Source organism: Terrapene carolina, unplaced genomic scaffold (assembly GCF_002925995.2).
Source record: "Terrapene carolina triunguis isolate 2854851 unplaced genomic scaffold, T_m_triunguis-2.0 Scaffold166, whole genome shotgun sequence".
NCBI classification, from domain to species: domain Eukaryota; kingdom Metazoa; phylum Chordata; order Testudines; family Emydidae; genus Terrapene; species Terrapene triunguis.
Window position 1 is genome coordinate 1 of NW_020664517.1, and position 15,361 is coordinate 15,361.

The 15,361-nt window shown below is 52.6% G+C and overlaps 1 protein-coding gene across 1 annotated transcript in view; it reads left to right on the plus strand.

The window, feature by feature from the left end:
* The first annotated feature begins 5,592 nt into the window (after nucleotides 1-5,592).
* The window catches only part of LOC112104258 (FH1/FH2 domain-containing protein 1), a 58,592-nt gene continuing 48,823 nt past the window's right edge, over nucleotides 5,593-15,361 (plus strand). The window contains exon 1 of the mRNA XM_029912026.1: nucleotides 5,593-5,802. Coding sequence (XP_029767886.1) covers nucleotides 5,626-5,802 — 177 coding nt within the window. The 5' untranslated portion in view covers nucleotides 5,593-5,625. The remainder of the gene's footprint in view (nucleotides 5,803-15,361) is intronic.

Genomic DNA, 15,361 nt, shown 5'->3' on the forward strand with positions numbered 1-15,361 from the left:
GAGGGGGCCATTTAGGGAACTGGGGTAAAAATCTGTCTGGGGATTGGCCCTGCTTTGAGCAGGGGGTTGGACTAAATGACCTCCTGAGGTCCCTTCCAACCCTGATAGTCTATGATTCTATGAGTCTATATCCAGATCCCCAGCACAGGCCAATCCTGAAAGCATAGGAGGCTCAGGGAGGTGTGAAGTGGCCTATTCATCTCAATGGCATGGTCTGCCTTGAATGAGAACAGGTGGAGAGGAATACAGCCTGAAAAAGTGCTCTGAGATAGGTGAGCTGCTCCATCAATCTCAGTGGGTGTCCTTATTGACTCCACCCCCTGGGAAAGCCTGTGATATGCTTGTTCTGACCTCAGTCTCAGCAGTGTGTTCTTGGTGCCTGTTCTCAGCATGCCTGTTCTCAGCTCCCCATGCAGAGAGGAAGGGCTTCCCCCTTTGCCGGATCACATGGGGGACAGGGAGATGGGCTCAGACGCTTTCAGAAGGAAGAGGGCCCTCAAATTCTGGCTCACAGAGAGAAGGGCTTATACACCCCCTGGGGGACAGGGGATCAGATCCCACATTGAGGGGTGGTCAGGGAAAGTGGCTTAGACACTCCTAGAGGGACAGGAGTCCCCAGGCTCAGGCGCACATCCAGGGGGAAGGGAGAGGGCTCAGACAATCGCAGAATGACAGGGACCCACTGATACCCTCTCATATGAGGGGGGGAAAGGGAGAGGGGAACGGACCATGAGAATGGCAAGGCCCCCAGATCCCTGATGGTGGGGGTACGGAAAGGGGCTTAGAAACCTACATGTAGGGTGACCAGATGTCCCGATATTATAGGGAGAGTCCTGATTTTTGGGTCTTTTTCTTATATAGGCTCCTATTACCCCCCACCCCATCCCAATTTTTCACATTTGCTGTCTAGTCACCCTATTGATCACTCTGCTTTTGAGGGCTGCTTGCTACTTCTGTTCCACTTTGAGCTGTCCAAGCAGACTCTAGCTTTCCATTACAGCGGCTAAGCCAATCTGTATTACACTATTCAGCCACTAGGTAGCACTTCGTGCACAATATCTGATTTAAACAAACCTCACCCAACCGGGCAGAACATTAAAGGAATGTATGAACACAGGTGGAGTGTATAAGCAAGCTCCGTAGCCAGTCCACAGCCGGTAGAGGAGCATGACAGGTGTCAGAAGTGAACTAAGAACAGAAACAGATGGAAAACAGCAAAGATTACAGACAGAAGGAACAGGATGCAGGATCTCATCAACATGCCACTCTTCAATGCCCCAGAGAATGTCAGCTTTGACAAACCTTCACAACAGACAGGCTGGAAGCAGTATTTTGCAAGTTTTTGAATTGCAATCAAATTCCACACACACACACACAAAAAAACCACCCTTGATATACAGGTATCTAATGTATGCTATGGGGAAGCAAGGCAGAGAATATCTTTAAATCCTTTGACTTTACTGAAGACAGCCAAAAAGACAACTCTGAAAGGGCTCTGGCTATGTTTGATGCATACTTTATACCTCAGAGAAATGTGGTTTAATGAAAGAGCATGTTTTCGCCAAAGAATTCAAGAACCGGGAGGAAATGTTGAATGTTTTATAAGACCTCTGCATGCATTGGCTTACAAAGACAAAAGCTTTGCATTCAGATTGTATGTGATCAAAGGACCATAGACCAACACCCTATGATGGGCCTAGTGAGAAAGATGGAAGAACTCGATGGAATATTTGGTGATATTGGACTTTTGACAGGAGATCCAGTACAAATAACCTTGAGAAAATGCTGCACCATATAGTGTATGTACACCTCACACGATTCCTATCCCACTACTTCATAAAGTGGAAACTGCGTTAAAGAGAATAGAATGATTGGCTGCTGAGCCAAAAGCATGATGTGTCCCAGTGGTACCAATTATAACGAAAAATGGAAAAATATGAATCTGTGTGGATCTTAAAAAGACAATGAAGTAGTTGTGGGGGGGAAAATGCTCCTAACACTGGCTGACTTGCTCCCCAAAGTGAAAAGAGATACAGTATTCTCCAAGCTGGATGCCTCAAAGGGATTCTGGCAAATTCCTTTAAACCACAGAAAGTGCTAAACTAACTCAATTTATCACACCCTTGGGGAGATTTTACTTTTGAGGATTACCAGTGCACCTGAAATTTTCCAAAGTAAGATGGCAGAACTACTAATGATCGCAGGAAGCCATAGAATCTCCTTCAGGCCCTCATGCACCATCCAGACTTCTGTGATAAATGATTATTAAACCAAGAATCACAGACATTAGGTTTCAAGTATCAGGGGGTAGCCGTGTTAGTCTGTATCTACAAAAACAACAAGGAGTCTGGTGGCACCTTAAAGACTAACAGATTTATTTGGGCATAAGCTTTCGTGGGTAAAAACCTCACTTCTTCAGATGCACAGAGTGAAAGTTACAGATGCAGGCATTATATACTGACACATGGAGAGCAGGGAGTTACTTCGCAAGTGGAGAACCAGTGTCAACACAAGAAGTGAGGTTTTTACCTATGAAAGCTTATGCCCAAATAAATCTGTTAGTCTTTGAGGTGCCACCAGACTCCTTGTTGTTTTTGACATTAGGTTCTTCCAGTTCCAAAGAACCAGACACACACTCCAGGTCATTTAGATTTCACCCAAACCCATGCTGGTAGCCAATCCTTTAGTAACTAAAACCTAAAAGTTTATTAATATACAAAAAAGGAAGAGAGTTATTAGAGGTTAAAATGAATCATATACATTACAGGTGGTTTCAGAGGTTGTAGATCAGGTTAATAGCAGTGATGTTAAATCTGCCAGTTTGTAATAACTGGCTCTGGTTCATCCCAAATATTGGGGTCCTCAGTCCATTGTTCTAAACTCTTCTTTGTTAGAAATCATAATCCAGAGATGTGGAGCAGGAAAGAGGCTAAGAAGTGACGTCACAGTCTCCACTTTTATATCCTCAACCTACGTGCATGGAAAGTTACTGGCACAAACATGAAATCTTGGATCATCTGTCCTTACATGCCATTGCTGAGTCATGGGTCACCCAGTGTCAGCATGCCTTCTCAGAGTACCTACTCAGGATGGCTCACTGAAGAGTTGATTCTCTTTATGGGCCATAAACACATGGCTGACTAGCCTTGATGCAAATCTGTCTTGTGGGTGATATCCAGGAACACAACACATTTGAGATACAAACACACAGCAAAACTTTGTAACTTCAGATACAATGATGATATATGGATTTAAATAGGAAAATAATACTTAGCAGCTCATAACATTTTCATGGATACCTTACAAGACATACTTGTATGAGATTTATCACAATTGTGCACCAATGGTGATACCTTAGTGTAAACATGGTCGTCTTTCTTTTTATACAATGTCACAACCATCTCAGACAAGCCCGCGCAAAGCCTGGAGGTTATGGGATGGAAGCCCTTGGGGCACAGAGATTTCTTATGTTGATGTCAGAAGGAAGATCTGAACAGCTGGTTCTGAGGCAAGCTTTGTCTATATAGGCAAGTGTGTAATGAACAGGCTGGTGTGTGTATGCATGTACCTCTCATAGTTCCCCTGGCTGTCATGGGCCCTGCACTGCTAACAGAGAGCAGAGATTCTCCATTAGCTCAGGCATCGGGGCCCTGTGCTTTGGTGCAGGTGATGGGGATTCTGCCCCAGCCACAGCTGTGAAGCTCTCCAAGTCGGTCGTGTGCAACACAGAGGCACATGGCAGTTCCAACTGGCTGTGGAACTGGCACAAGAGAGCTGTACCTCCCCGAGTTACTCCTTCGCCATCCCAGTGATCTGTTCAATGCAGAGAAAAGGTTGTTACAGAATAGAACAGGGTCAAATAAAAGTTGGCCACTATAATTTGCATGTGTGAGTGACAGGGGCCAGACCCCTCCGCTGGAATTCCAGCCTGGGACTCCCCAGGTCCATGGAGCTGAGCACATGTGAGTGCCGGGGGGTGCGCTTGCTGCCATGTGGGGCTCTAGGAGGCCTTTCCTCCTTGCCACCGCCGTGCAGTTGTGTCAGGGTCAAAGGCTGTCAACAGCCAAGGGGCAGAAATCAGCCCTGTGTGCGCCAAAGGCCCCAGGACAGCACCGACCATGTGAGCGGCCTGAGCAGTGCCCTATGGGTGTGTCAGTGCCATGTTCAGCCAGGCCTCGCAAGAGCCACAGCTGTGCAGCTAGCACGCTGGCTTGTCAACAGAGAACCGCGGGCCAGGGATGAGTCTGTTTAAATTCCAAACACCCTCTAGTGGGCACATCTGGTGATTAGCAACTTTAATGAGAGCCTTAGCCCCAGGTGTCCTTTCTCTCCTAGCGCTGGGAAGGGCCAGGCCCCAGGCTGGCAACACGGTTCTGCCAGGGCTCAGCCCTGCACACAGGTGAGGGAACCTGAGCAGAGCCAGTGGTGCATGGCCAGACAAGGGGTCTGGGGAAGGCAACAGCTCCATCCTGAGCTAGCCGCCCACACAGTCCCGTACAGCAGCCCAGCTAGCACGTTTCATGTATGCTCCAACACATGACCCCACTTGTGCACCCCTTACCCGCCTAGTGCCTATGGGGATGCTCACGTATCCCCTTCTCTGCTAACACCTGTGCCTCCCTCCTGCGCCCCTTCTCCTCCCCTTCCCCCTGCACCCCCTCAAACCACCTCCTCCCCTTACCCCTGCACCCCTTCCTCCCCATGCCCCTTTCTCCCTGCACCCCCTCCTCCCCTTCCCCCTGCACCCTCTGAACCCCCTCCTCCCCGTGCCCCTTCTCCCCTAACACCTGTGCCACCCTCCTGTGCCCCTTCTCCTCCCCTTCCCCCTGCACCCCCCTGCCCCCCTTCCCCCCCATGCCCCCTGCACCCCCTCCTCCCCTTTCCCATACACCCCCTCAAACCTCCTCCTCCCCTTACCCCTGCACCCCTTCCTCCCCATGCCCCCTTCTCCCTGCACCCCCTCCTCCCCTTCTCCCTGTGCCCCTTCTCCCCTAATACCTGTGCCACCCTCCTGTGCCCCTTCTCCTCCCCTTCCCCATGCACCCCTCAAACCTCCTTCTCCCCCCTCCCCCTGCGCCCCCTCCCCCCCTCCTGCGCCCCTTCTCCCCAACACTGTGCCCCCTCCCCTGCGCCCCTTCTCCTCTCCCCCCTGCGCCCTCCTCCCACTGCCCCCCTGCCGCGCGCCCCAGGCACTTGGTGCAGCTGGTCCCCTACCCCCAGCAGCCGCCCGGAGCTCGCCCGGCCCGCGGCGGGGACAGCCTGCTCCGGCCGCTGGGGAGCGCTGGGCCCCCGGGCGGGCTCCGGCCGGCGCTGCTGCGCCTGACCCTGCGGGAGGGGGCTGAAGCCGCTGGGCCCCGCCCCGGGGCGGCTGCTCCTCGCCGCGGGGCCCGTTAGCCGCAGCCAGACCCCGCCTGCCCGGCAGCGCTGGCCAATCGGCTGCTCTGTAGTGGCCGGTTGTCCCGGTTACCGGCGAGCGATTGGCTGGGGGGCCGTAGCCCCGCCCCGCCCCGCCCCAGGCCGGACAGCGGGGCGGGGCGGGGCGCGGGCTCGGCCTTGCGCTGAGGCAGGCGGCGCGCGGGCAGTTGCGCCGGGTGGGCGCGCGGGGAGCAGCGCAGCGCTGCGCCCATGGCGGCCGGGCCCGGCGCCGCGCTCTGCCGCCTGCAGTACCTGGACGACAGCGACCCCTTCTCGTGCGCCAGCTTCCCGGAGCCGCGCCGCGCGCCCGTCCACCCGCTGCCGGAGGCGCTGCCGCTGGGCGCGCAGCTGCCCGCCCTGCACCGCCTGCTGGGCGCGCCCCTGCCGGTGAGCGGCGCCCGCGGGCCACTGTCCTGGGGCGGGGCGAGCGCTGGGTGGGGCCCAGGCGGCGGTGGGGGGCGGGGCTGGTGGAAGCTGTGTTGGGGGTGGGGCCTGCACAGAGGAGGGGCGGGGCTGGAGGAAGTGGGGTAGTGAGGGGAGTCGCGGGGGGCTGGGCTGGGGGGCTTGCACTAGGGGTGGGGCCTGCACAGAGGAGGAGCGGGGCTGGAGGGAGTGGGGTGGTGAGGGGGCCTGCAATGGGTCGCGGGGGGCTGGGCTGGGGGGCGTGGGGCCCGCATGAGGTTGGGGGGCTGGGCTGGAGGGAGTGGGGTGGTGGCAGGGATGTGGGCTCAGTGAGGAGGGCTGGGCAGGAGGAAGTGGGGTGGTGAGGGGAGTCGCGGGGTGCTGGGCTGGGGGGCTTGCACTGGGGGTGGGGCCTGCACAGAGGAGGAGCGGGGCTGGAGGAAGTGGGGTAGTGAGGGGGCCTGCAATGGGTCGCGGGGGGCTGGGCTGGGGGGTGTGGGGCTTGCACTGGGGGTGGCGCCTGCACAGAGCACAGGCTGGGGGGATGGGGCCCACATGAGGTTGGGGGGCTGGGCTGGAGGAAGCGGGGTGGTGGCAGGGGTGTGGGCTCGGTGAGGAGGGCTGGGCAGGAGGAAGTGAGATGGTGTGGGGGGCCTGCAATGGGTCGAGGGGGTGCTGAGCTGGAGGAAGCGGGGTGGTGGCAGGCCCTGCGTGGTGGGGGGGGTTCGGTGGGGGGGGGGGGAAGGAAGTGGGGTTAGGGCAGGGCCTATGTATGGGCTGGGCTTGTTGGGTGTGGACATCCCGATCTTGTGCAGCCCCCTAACTGTCTCGGCACCTGAAGAAGTGGGTTTTTTACCCACGAAAGTTTATGCCCAAATAAATCTGTTAATCTTTAAGGTGCCACCAGATTCCTCGTTGTGTTTGTGGATACAGACTAACACGGCTACCCCCTGATACTTTACAGAGTGTGTAGAACTTCCCCATTTTCCCCATCCCTGCTTCACTAGGCGGGTGCAGGTTTGTGCCTTGGGCATAGGCTTTTGGTAGGAGCAGGCCTTGGAGCTGAGCCATTACAGCGAATTGTTTGGGCAGTACCGAGGAGGGACCAGGGGCTGGGCCAGTGAGGATGGGGTGGAGGGATTTGTGCCCTGACCTCTAGTAGCTGTTTCATAATTCATGGAGGAGTTGGTTGGCTTGTCCTTTGGTTGGTTCGAAACCTTTAGTCAGGTGAAATCAATTCAGACTGGATTTCTCATTTCCCATGGAGACCTGGCAGCATCGGGCAACTGTACTGGGAGACATCGCTCCTCAGCATCCACGCTCAAATCCATTCGATAAACCACCCCATGCACACAAAGAATGGAAACGGTCAGCATAAAGTCTTGTATTTAAACATAGCCTATAGCTTGCTGGTTAGGGCCTGTGTCTGCTATTCCTGTGTAGCATAAACATTCCTCTAGCAGCGTATTCCTGGTTTAACAACCACAGTTTTAGCTGTATTCTGAAATGTCATCTCCAGTAGCACAGGGCCCCAACACCAAACTGATGCATTGACTAAGAACTGACTTGAAGGAAACAGTGATGTCTTCTGAGTCACCAGCACCGCTTCCTGCACCATCTGGAGTTTATATAATGTTTCTTGTACACTGAGGATTCTGTTAACTGTGACCGAACAGGCAAAAGTGTCAGCCATTCAGGGTGCCACAATAGCTCTTACCCAGTCTGAAAAATCAGAACTGGTTTAATGAAGAGTGAGGTCGAGCAGGACTTCTGGGCTGTCTTCACACTCTTGAATAGTGGCCTGCAATTTTTAGCTTTCCCCCTGGGCACAAGTGGGAGGAAACTCCTCGGAATGATCCTACTTCTCACAGTGCAGCACCCTTTGACTGTTCTTCAGTGTCAGCTGTGAGGATGAGCATCAGCTCCTCTTTTTTTTTTCCCATATGCAACCTTGGACACTTGGTGCGTTAGCTGCCTCATCTGGAGTTTCTATCCTGTTGATGGGGTGACAAAACCCCTGAACTACTGGCTAATGGGGCATGAGTGTTAACTCTCCACACGTAGATAGCTCGACAAAGGATTGCATTTTTCTTTGGAGAACCTATGTATTCTATGGTATGTTTCCTACAAAGTGCATCCCAAAATGATCCAGAGCTAGATGAGACAAGAAATTATGAGGATAGGCAAAAAGTAGAGTCACAGCTTCAAAAATGGCAGAGGGATACAGTCAGAGCAGACAGGAGCTGCGAAGGAGGAGGCTCTTGGACCAGCGTTGACAAGGTTGTGTGTGGTCACAGAGCAGGCTGGTGCAAAGGGGAAGGATCTGGGTGGAGAGAAGAGAGGAGGTTTATGAAGTCTTCTATGGAGGGTTTGTAAATCAAGGCAAACTTTGACTTGGATTGGTCCTGTAAGGAATGGGAACCAGCAGAAGTGTCTGAGGATGGGGTTGATGTGGTCATGCTTTGAATGTATGAGGAAATGGCAGCAGCATTCTGGAGAGCTGGAATGCTATGTGGGGGAGTGGCAGTAAGTAGATAAGGCAAGAGGTGCTGACGGTCTGGTTGCGCGTGTTGTCAGAGGTGGAGTTGGGGATAAGCAGATCTGCAAGCTAACAGTGACTGGCATATGTGTGCACATTGAGGCTTCAGAGGTTTCTGGAATGATTATCTGGGCCCTTCTGCAACGCAGGCTAAAATTAACTGGAAATTGTCTGGTTTCCTTCCCGGCACTCTTAAGTGGGTTATCTGGGAGGAAGCGGACAGGCGCTTGGAATGTTCTCTACTTCAGTGGGAGCAGGGCCCTGAACATGGCAGAAGGCTTTGTGCTCTTAGTGTGCAGTTACTCAGTTCGGCACTATTCAGAGATTCCAAGGCCAGAAGGAATCATTCTAGTCATCTAGTCTGACCTTCTGTAAACAGGCCTACGGCTGGTCTATGGGAATGAGCTGCTGGAATCTCAAATTGTCCCGCACACCATCGTTTCCATGTCCCATGGTATCTGTATAATTTGACTAATTCTGATCTTCGGTCTGCCTCGTCTGGGCCTGGATGCTGTAGCAGTCTTCTACTGGGGCTCATCATGGCATGTGACGTGGTGTGCTACCCGACCTTGGGGGCCTAGATTAGTGAGCTACTGTCTCCTTCCAAAGTGGGGAGCTGGATTTGGGGAGTTCAGGCACTTTGTTTTGTATTTAAGTGGTTCAAAATTCCAGTGAAAATCAGTAAAAACTGAATGATAGCCTTTGTAAAACCTGGGACGTTTTTGGTAAATGCCTTCCACATAGGGCATGGAAGGGGGTTAACATGCAGGTTGGGGTAGTGTGAATAGAGAACTCTGTAACTCAAAATGGAGACCACTTACGCTGTCCTATTCTGTGCTGCCCCACCTGGCAGCAGGGAGCTGTTTACCTTCTGTTAACAAAGAAACTACTTTGTGAGGCCAGCAGAAATAGCTATCCAGGTGAAACTTATTAACCAACAACCTGCTTTTCCTAGGGCAGTGAACAGCTAAGCAGGGAGTGCTTCGCCTTTACTTGTTGGGGAGACGCGTGCAGTTGTCTGATCCAGAGCACAGAAAGGCAGAGACGGCATTAAGTGTCTGCTGGCTTTAAGGTGTCCCATCCGCAGTGGTACCACCATGCTTTTGTGAGCAACCCTTCCTTGGGATGCATAATTGTACCATGTCTTCTAAATGTCATTGATGTGTCTTCCCAGCGTATTCAAAACTCTGGGGTGAAGATGAAAAAACACATTCAGTAAAACATCCCATAGATCCTCGTGAAATCTGAGAGGTGAACTAAAGAAATAATACTGGGAAGAGTAAATAAGTGAGAGATGGAAAACAGGGGAGTTCAATGGGGAGCACAAAATGATACGCGGCTCATTTACTGGTGATTCTAAACTTGCAAAGGTGCGATGGGCAACCAGACCAGCTTCCTGCTGCCATAACTAGCCGTGAATTGGCCTCCCAGTTAGAGGCTGGAGGGAGATCTCCGTCCTCTTTTTCTGGACACCACCCATTTTATTTGTGGGAAATGGTTCATGACTGGAGATGAGAGCAATGTGACATTGGGTAAGTACAAGGGAATGCATCTCAATGCTGCATTGTGCAAAACCCAGCCAAACGCTCAAGCAGCGGTAGGATAGCAAAATGCACAGAAAGGCCAGTGGAGGGGGAGGGGAACCTTGCAAGGTGCAGATTTTGGGATCAATTCAGATAAACACCCAGGGTTTAAATACTTATCTGAACTATATTTGAAGCTCCATCCCTCAGTCAAGCTGGATGGCCATTCCTCTTCTTTCCCCATAATGCCTGGAACTATTCCAGCGGAGTTTGGCTTCCCCCACACTTTTTACCTTGGGGGGAGGGGCGAGCATTGGGTTTTCACTCACCTCCAATCTCATGTGAGTGGACAGCAAGCCTACTCTCCTCTCCACTGTTTTTGTGGCACTTCCACCATCTCTTCCCTTCAAAGGTTTCCTTTTCTCTCTCCTTCCACTCAAATTCCTATTGCTGTTATTTTTGTTTCCCCTGGAGGACCGGATTGCCTTCCCCCTGTGGCTCTAGGGGGCCAGATGATACTCCTCTCCCACCCCGTGATGGAGCAGTGCTCCTCCGGCTTCAGCCTGCCTTGCAGCCAGGCCTCGTGTGGAGGAGTGCCAGGGACTGGGAGGAGCAGAGGCAGAGCAGGATGCGCTCAGTCAGTCGCTCCAAAGGAGAAGAGGACTCGGCCTGCTGCCCACCACTGCCGCAGCCAGCAGTAGAGGCAAGGGGAGCATCTCAATGCAGGAGGGCGGAGTAGGCAGGCAGGAAACACGGGCCAGATACATTTGACTCCCACATGAGCTTGGGAGCCTTGGCGTGTGTGGATAACAGAACTTGTTGTTAAACCTTCCTCTGACCCAGACACGTGCCCTTTCATCCACATCTTCATTTTTCTTGGACTGAACCAGTGTCATGTCATGAGATATTTTTTCAAGGGTGACTAAGTGGAGTTAATTTGGGAACAAACAACAAAAGCAATGCCTAACGAAGCAAACAGAGCTTTGGCAAGGGTTTTCCTCTCTGAGCCGGACTCTGTGTGTAATAAGATCTTTTCTGTTGGACTGGAGGGGATGTTATAACAAGGGTGGCAGGAGAGATTTCGAGAAGGGATGTACATCTAAGTGGGGTAAGGAAGACTTGGAAGTCTCTCAAGGCGCATTAGGCTTTTTTAGAAAAATATCCCACAGGACCCTGGCAGTGATACTCTTCCCTTTGTCACATAACCTGAAATGTTGTCACTGTTGAGCTGTCTTCCAGGGTTTTCAGTTTCATGTGCAATAGTCCATTGTCCTTAGCAAACTCTGTGAAGGGCGGTAGGACTCTGCTCCATGATTGCATGAAGGGGTCAACTCGCTGGCGCCGCCTCATGGCCAGACGTGGCAGCTCGCTCTCTCTGTTGGGGTCTCCTGCAGGTGGCTGCTCCACCTGTGCGGCAGCCTGCCTCTTCCTGTGCCATGGCTCTCCAGCCAGGTCACTTTAAAGCCTCTCCCCTTCTGGGCAGCGTCTGATCAAAAAGCAAGGGGAATTAACCCAAATAACCTGAGTTAGCAAGGGAGAGAGGGGTACGCCTCCCTCCCGGGGCGTGTGGGGATCTGGCCCTCCCTCCCAGGCAGTGGTTGTCTGGGAAGCTCCTGCCTTCCCTCAGCCCTTTCCTCAAGGGCTAACGGTCTGTTCTTTCTCTGCTCTGCCCATGTCGGCTGTTCTGCTCCCCTTTTATCTCCCCCGCCCCACCCAGCCTGTGCCTGCCCGGCAGGTGTGGCGGGGTGGGCCTGACTCAGCCCAGAGCAGCTCCTTAACCCCTTGTTGACCAGTGTGGGGTTTCCATGCCCCATCACAGATTGCAACCCCCCTTTTTACCATATGCTGCCTTCATGTACTCCAGTCTTCTAGGTGTGCCCGCTGGAGTTTGTAAGCCCAGGGTGGACTCTTGAGCCCTACTAGCTGCCAGTATTCTGTCATTTGAGATCTTTGAGTCCTTATAGGGCCACAGTCTTGGCCTGGAAGAGCCATAATTTGTAGAGTGGCATCTTTTGGCAAGAAAGCAGCAGGGAGAGGGTGGCCCTGGGGCACCCTCCACCTTGCCTTGGAGGACAACCAGCGTTCTAAAGTGCTGGTTTTGGTCTTATCTTTAATACCATTCTGGGTGCAACACATCCCCTCTGAGCAAGCAGTAGTGAAACCTCCAGTAGACTAAGCCTGTTTAACTTATTCACAGCCAAATTTCTGGATCTCCTTTAAGAGCCTGTCTGCATTAGAGAAACTTGCACCGGTGTCGTCATGTCAATATCTTTACCCCAACGTAGACTCTCAGTACCTGCGTAAAGTGGGGCTCACTCGGATAATTTATCAGATTAAGTTTCCCAGAGGTGTCCCTGAGGAAATAGCTGATACTAAACTTTCATTCTCTACATTGCAGCAAAACTGGGCTATCCAGCCCCCCAGCACAAGTATTGTGGTACTCTCTTTTCACCAAAATGTAGACTAGGTTGTATTTATCCTCTTTCAGAGACTGCTGTTGGGCAGGCAGCTGATACAGCTTGGAAGAGGAGGTTTAGGCGCTTGTCTTCAAAACAGAAGCCAAGCTAGGGCCTGTTTATAAATCACAAATATAAACTGGGTACCAAATAAGGGTCCTGTGTATTTAGACCAGACGTGGGCCAACTACGGCCCGCGGGCCACATCCGGTCCACGGGACCGTCCTGACCGGCCCGCGGGACCGTCCTGCCTGGCCCCCGAGCTCCCGGCCTGGGAGTCTAGCCCCTGACCACCCCCAGCTGTCCCTCCTCCCCCACAGCCTCACCTCAGCGCGCCCCCGCAGCACAGTGGGCAGGAGAGCAGGGAGGGAGGCTCACCCGCAGCCTCTGGGGAGCAGATGGGCGGTGCGGGTGGCGGGAACGCAGCCGGAGGACTCAGGAGGACACCGGGCGGTCGTGCAGCCGGCTGGACAGAAGCGGCGGTTTCCCCTTCAAAGCACTGCTTCTCTCCGGCCGGCTGCGCGGCCACCCGGTGTCTTCTCCTGAGAGAAGCAGTGCTTTGAAGAGGAAACCGCCGCTTTTCTCTGGCTGCGCGGCTGCCCCTGCTCCTCCTGAGTCCTCCGCCTGTGTTCGCAGAGACGCATTCGGAAGGGGGCTGGGGGAGGAGGGGTTGGTGGGGGGGCCCTGGGAGGGGGCGGTCGGGGACAAGGAGCAGGGGGGGTTGGATAGGGTGTGGGGTATCAGGGGCCTGGCTGGGGGCAGGGGTGTGGATAGGGGTTGGGGCAGTCCGGTGACAGGAGCGGGGGGGGGGTTGGATAGGAGGTGGGGTCCTGGGGGGCCTGTCAGGGGGCGGGGGTCTGTATAGGGGTTGAGGCAGTCAGGGGACAGGGAGCAGGAGGGGTTGGATAGGAGGTGGGGTCTGGGGGGAGCAGTTAGGGGACAAGGAGCAGGGAGGGTTGGGATCCCGGGGGGGGTTGGGGCAGGGATCTCAGGAGGGGGCAGTTAAGGGACAAGGAGCGGGGGGGTTTGATGGGTCGGGGGTTCTGAGGGGGGCAGTCAGGGGGCAGGAAGTGGGAGGGGCCGGATAGGGGGCAGAGACCAGGCTGTTTGGGGGGTACAGCCTTCCCTACCCGGCCCTCCATACAGTTTTGGAACCCCAATGTGGCCCTCGGTCCAAAAAGTTTGCCCACCCCTGATTTAGACTGAAGTATGCAAGCAGGTCTGTCATTCTGATTCAGCAAATGCAAGCAAGTTGTCAACACCACCACTTGTTTCCATCTGTCAGTCAGCAAAGGATAAGTTACAATAACTAGTGACGCCAGAAAAAAATACCGTGGAGATGCACCAGTGTGACAATCTTAGGAGCTCTCTACTGTTGTCTGGTATTTCCAGCCTTCATTTTAAAAAACAAACGGCTAGCCTTTCTGCTTGGGGAGAAAACCACTGTGACATAAACCAATGCGGGGCCTTCTGACTCTGCAGGTGCACAGAATCAAACAAAGCCACAGCCGTCCCATTCGTCTCAGCAGGGAGTGAATTCTGAAACCCAATAATGACAGTTTAAATGTCAATATTTTAAACTATTTAGTGTTGATGGCCATAGCAGAAACATCCACTTGGGTGCAGGGATTTCTTCAGAACCAGCTGGGGTGGCCAGGCGTGGAGCAAAGGTTGTGTTCTTTGTCTCTGTCCTGCCAGCCAAGTGCTTGTGGGCACTTGGGCATCTTGGGCATTGCTACTCGGCAATCACGGCATGGCAAACCTTGGGGATATATCTATATATATACCAAGTGATATGTCAGAGTTTCTTTAAATGCACTGCGGGGGTTGAAAAATAAGAGCATTGGTGGGGTCATTAATAGCACAGAAGAGCTGGAAATTATTGCTAGTTACTGAAACAAATCACAGGAGGTGGAAGTGACTTCTTCACACCTGTGCTGGATAAAAAGAATATTAATGGCATGTCCATGCAGTGTGCCTTTGTGTGGTAGAGGACAAGCCAAAGGAGACTGGAATTATGGTGGAAAGCCAGTATCTAGACAGAAGTGAGACAGGCAGAGGGTAAAGACAAGGTGATGCTCTTGGTGCTAGGAGGAGTAAGTGGGTGAACCTTTAATAAGTTTTGGTAATGGAAAAGTACCCAGTGCTCAGAAAACAGTGACTCTTGTTCCAGTGTTCAGGAAGAGGCTGTAGGAACACCTGTATTAGGAAAGGGTTTTTAAATACTTGGGATATTGTAGCTTACAGCTACATTTGGAAAAGTACAGGCTAATAGGTATGAGTCAGCTTGGATTTGTGAAAGGCAAATCATGTCCCAGATTGCTGTCTAAAATAACTATCCTCGCGAGGTTTCTGTTCCTAGATTCCACTATATACCCCTGATACTTGTAAGAAGCTTAGTCAGGTCCCTTACACACATGGTTCCAGGTTTATTTGGGGAAAGGAAAAAGAGCAGAATTAGGCACCACACACATTACATCAGGACAGCATCCAGCCTGGAAAACGGGGGTCTGCCCTATGCACTGCAGTCACTGTACACGCACTGTCGTTAGGCATGAATAGTTAGCCTTTTCTCCTGGGCCACCGAAATAGGGTAAAGAGCAAACACGGGGGCTAAAACCACCCTTGTTGTTTGGGCCTGCGTAGAGAAGTTATGCCTCAATTTCTGTGTCCCATATAACTTTCCCCTTCACAGCACTGATTAACTGGGGAGAGAATAAAATGACGTTTTTCCAGACTTGGGGCCAGTTTAACTAAATGTGTGTGTGTGTGGGGGGGGGGTTGGTTTTTTTAAACTGATTTAGTTTAAACTGGTGCTAGCCCCTGAATGGTCACTCTTAATTCAGTTTAAGAGTGGCTGATTTTAGTTTAGCTTATGTCTATTCAATATTTCCTTTCAGAGTTTTACAGTTAGCAAAAGTGTGCGTGGAAATGCCTTCTCCAGCCACTTAGAGCTTCCTGATGGGAGAAGGCAACACCATTGTCCACCGTGGAGTTTCCAGGGACAATTGGGGACACTTGAACCC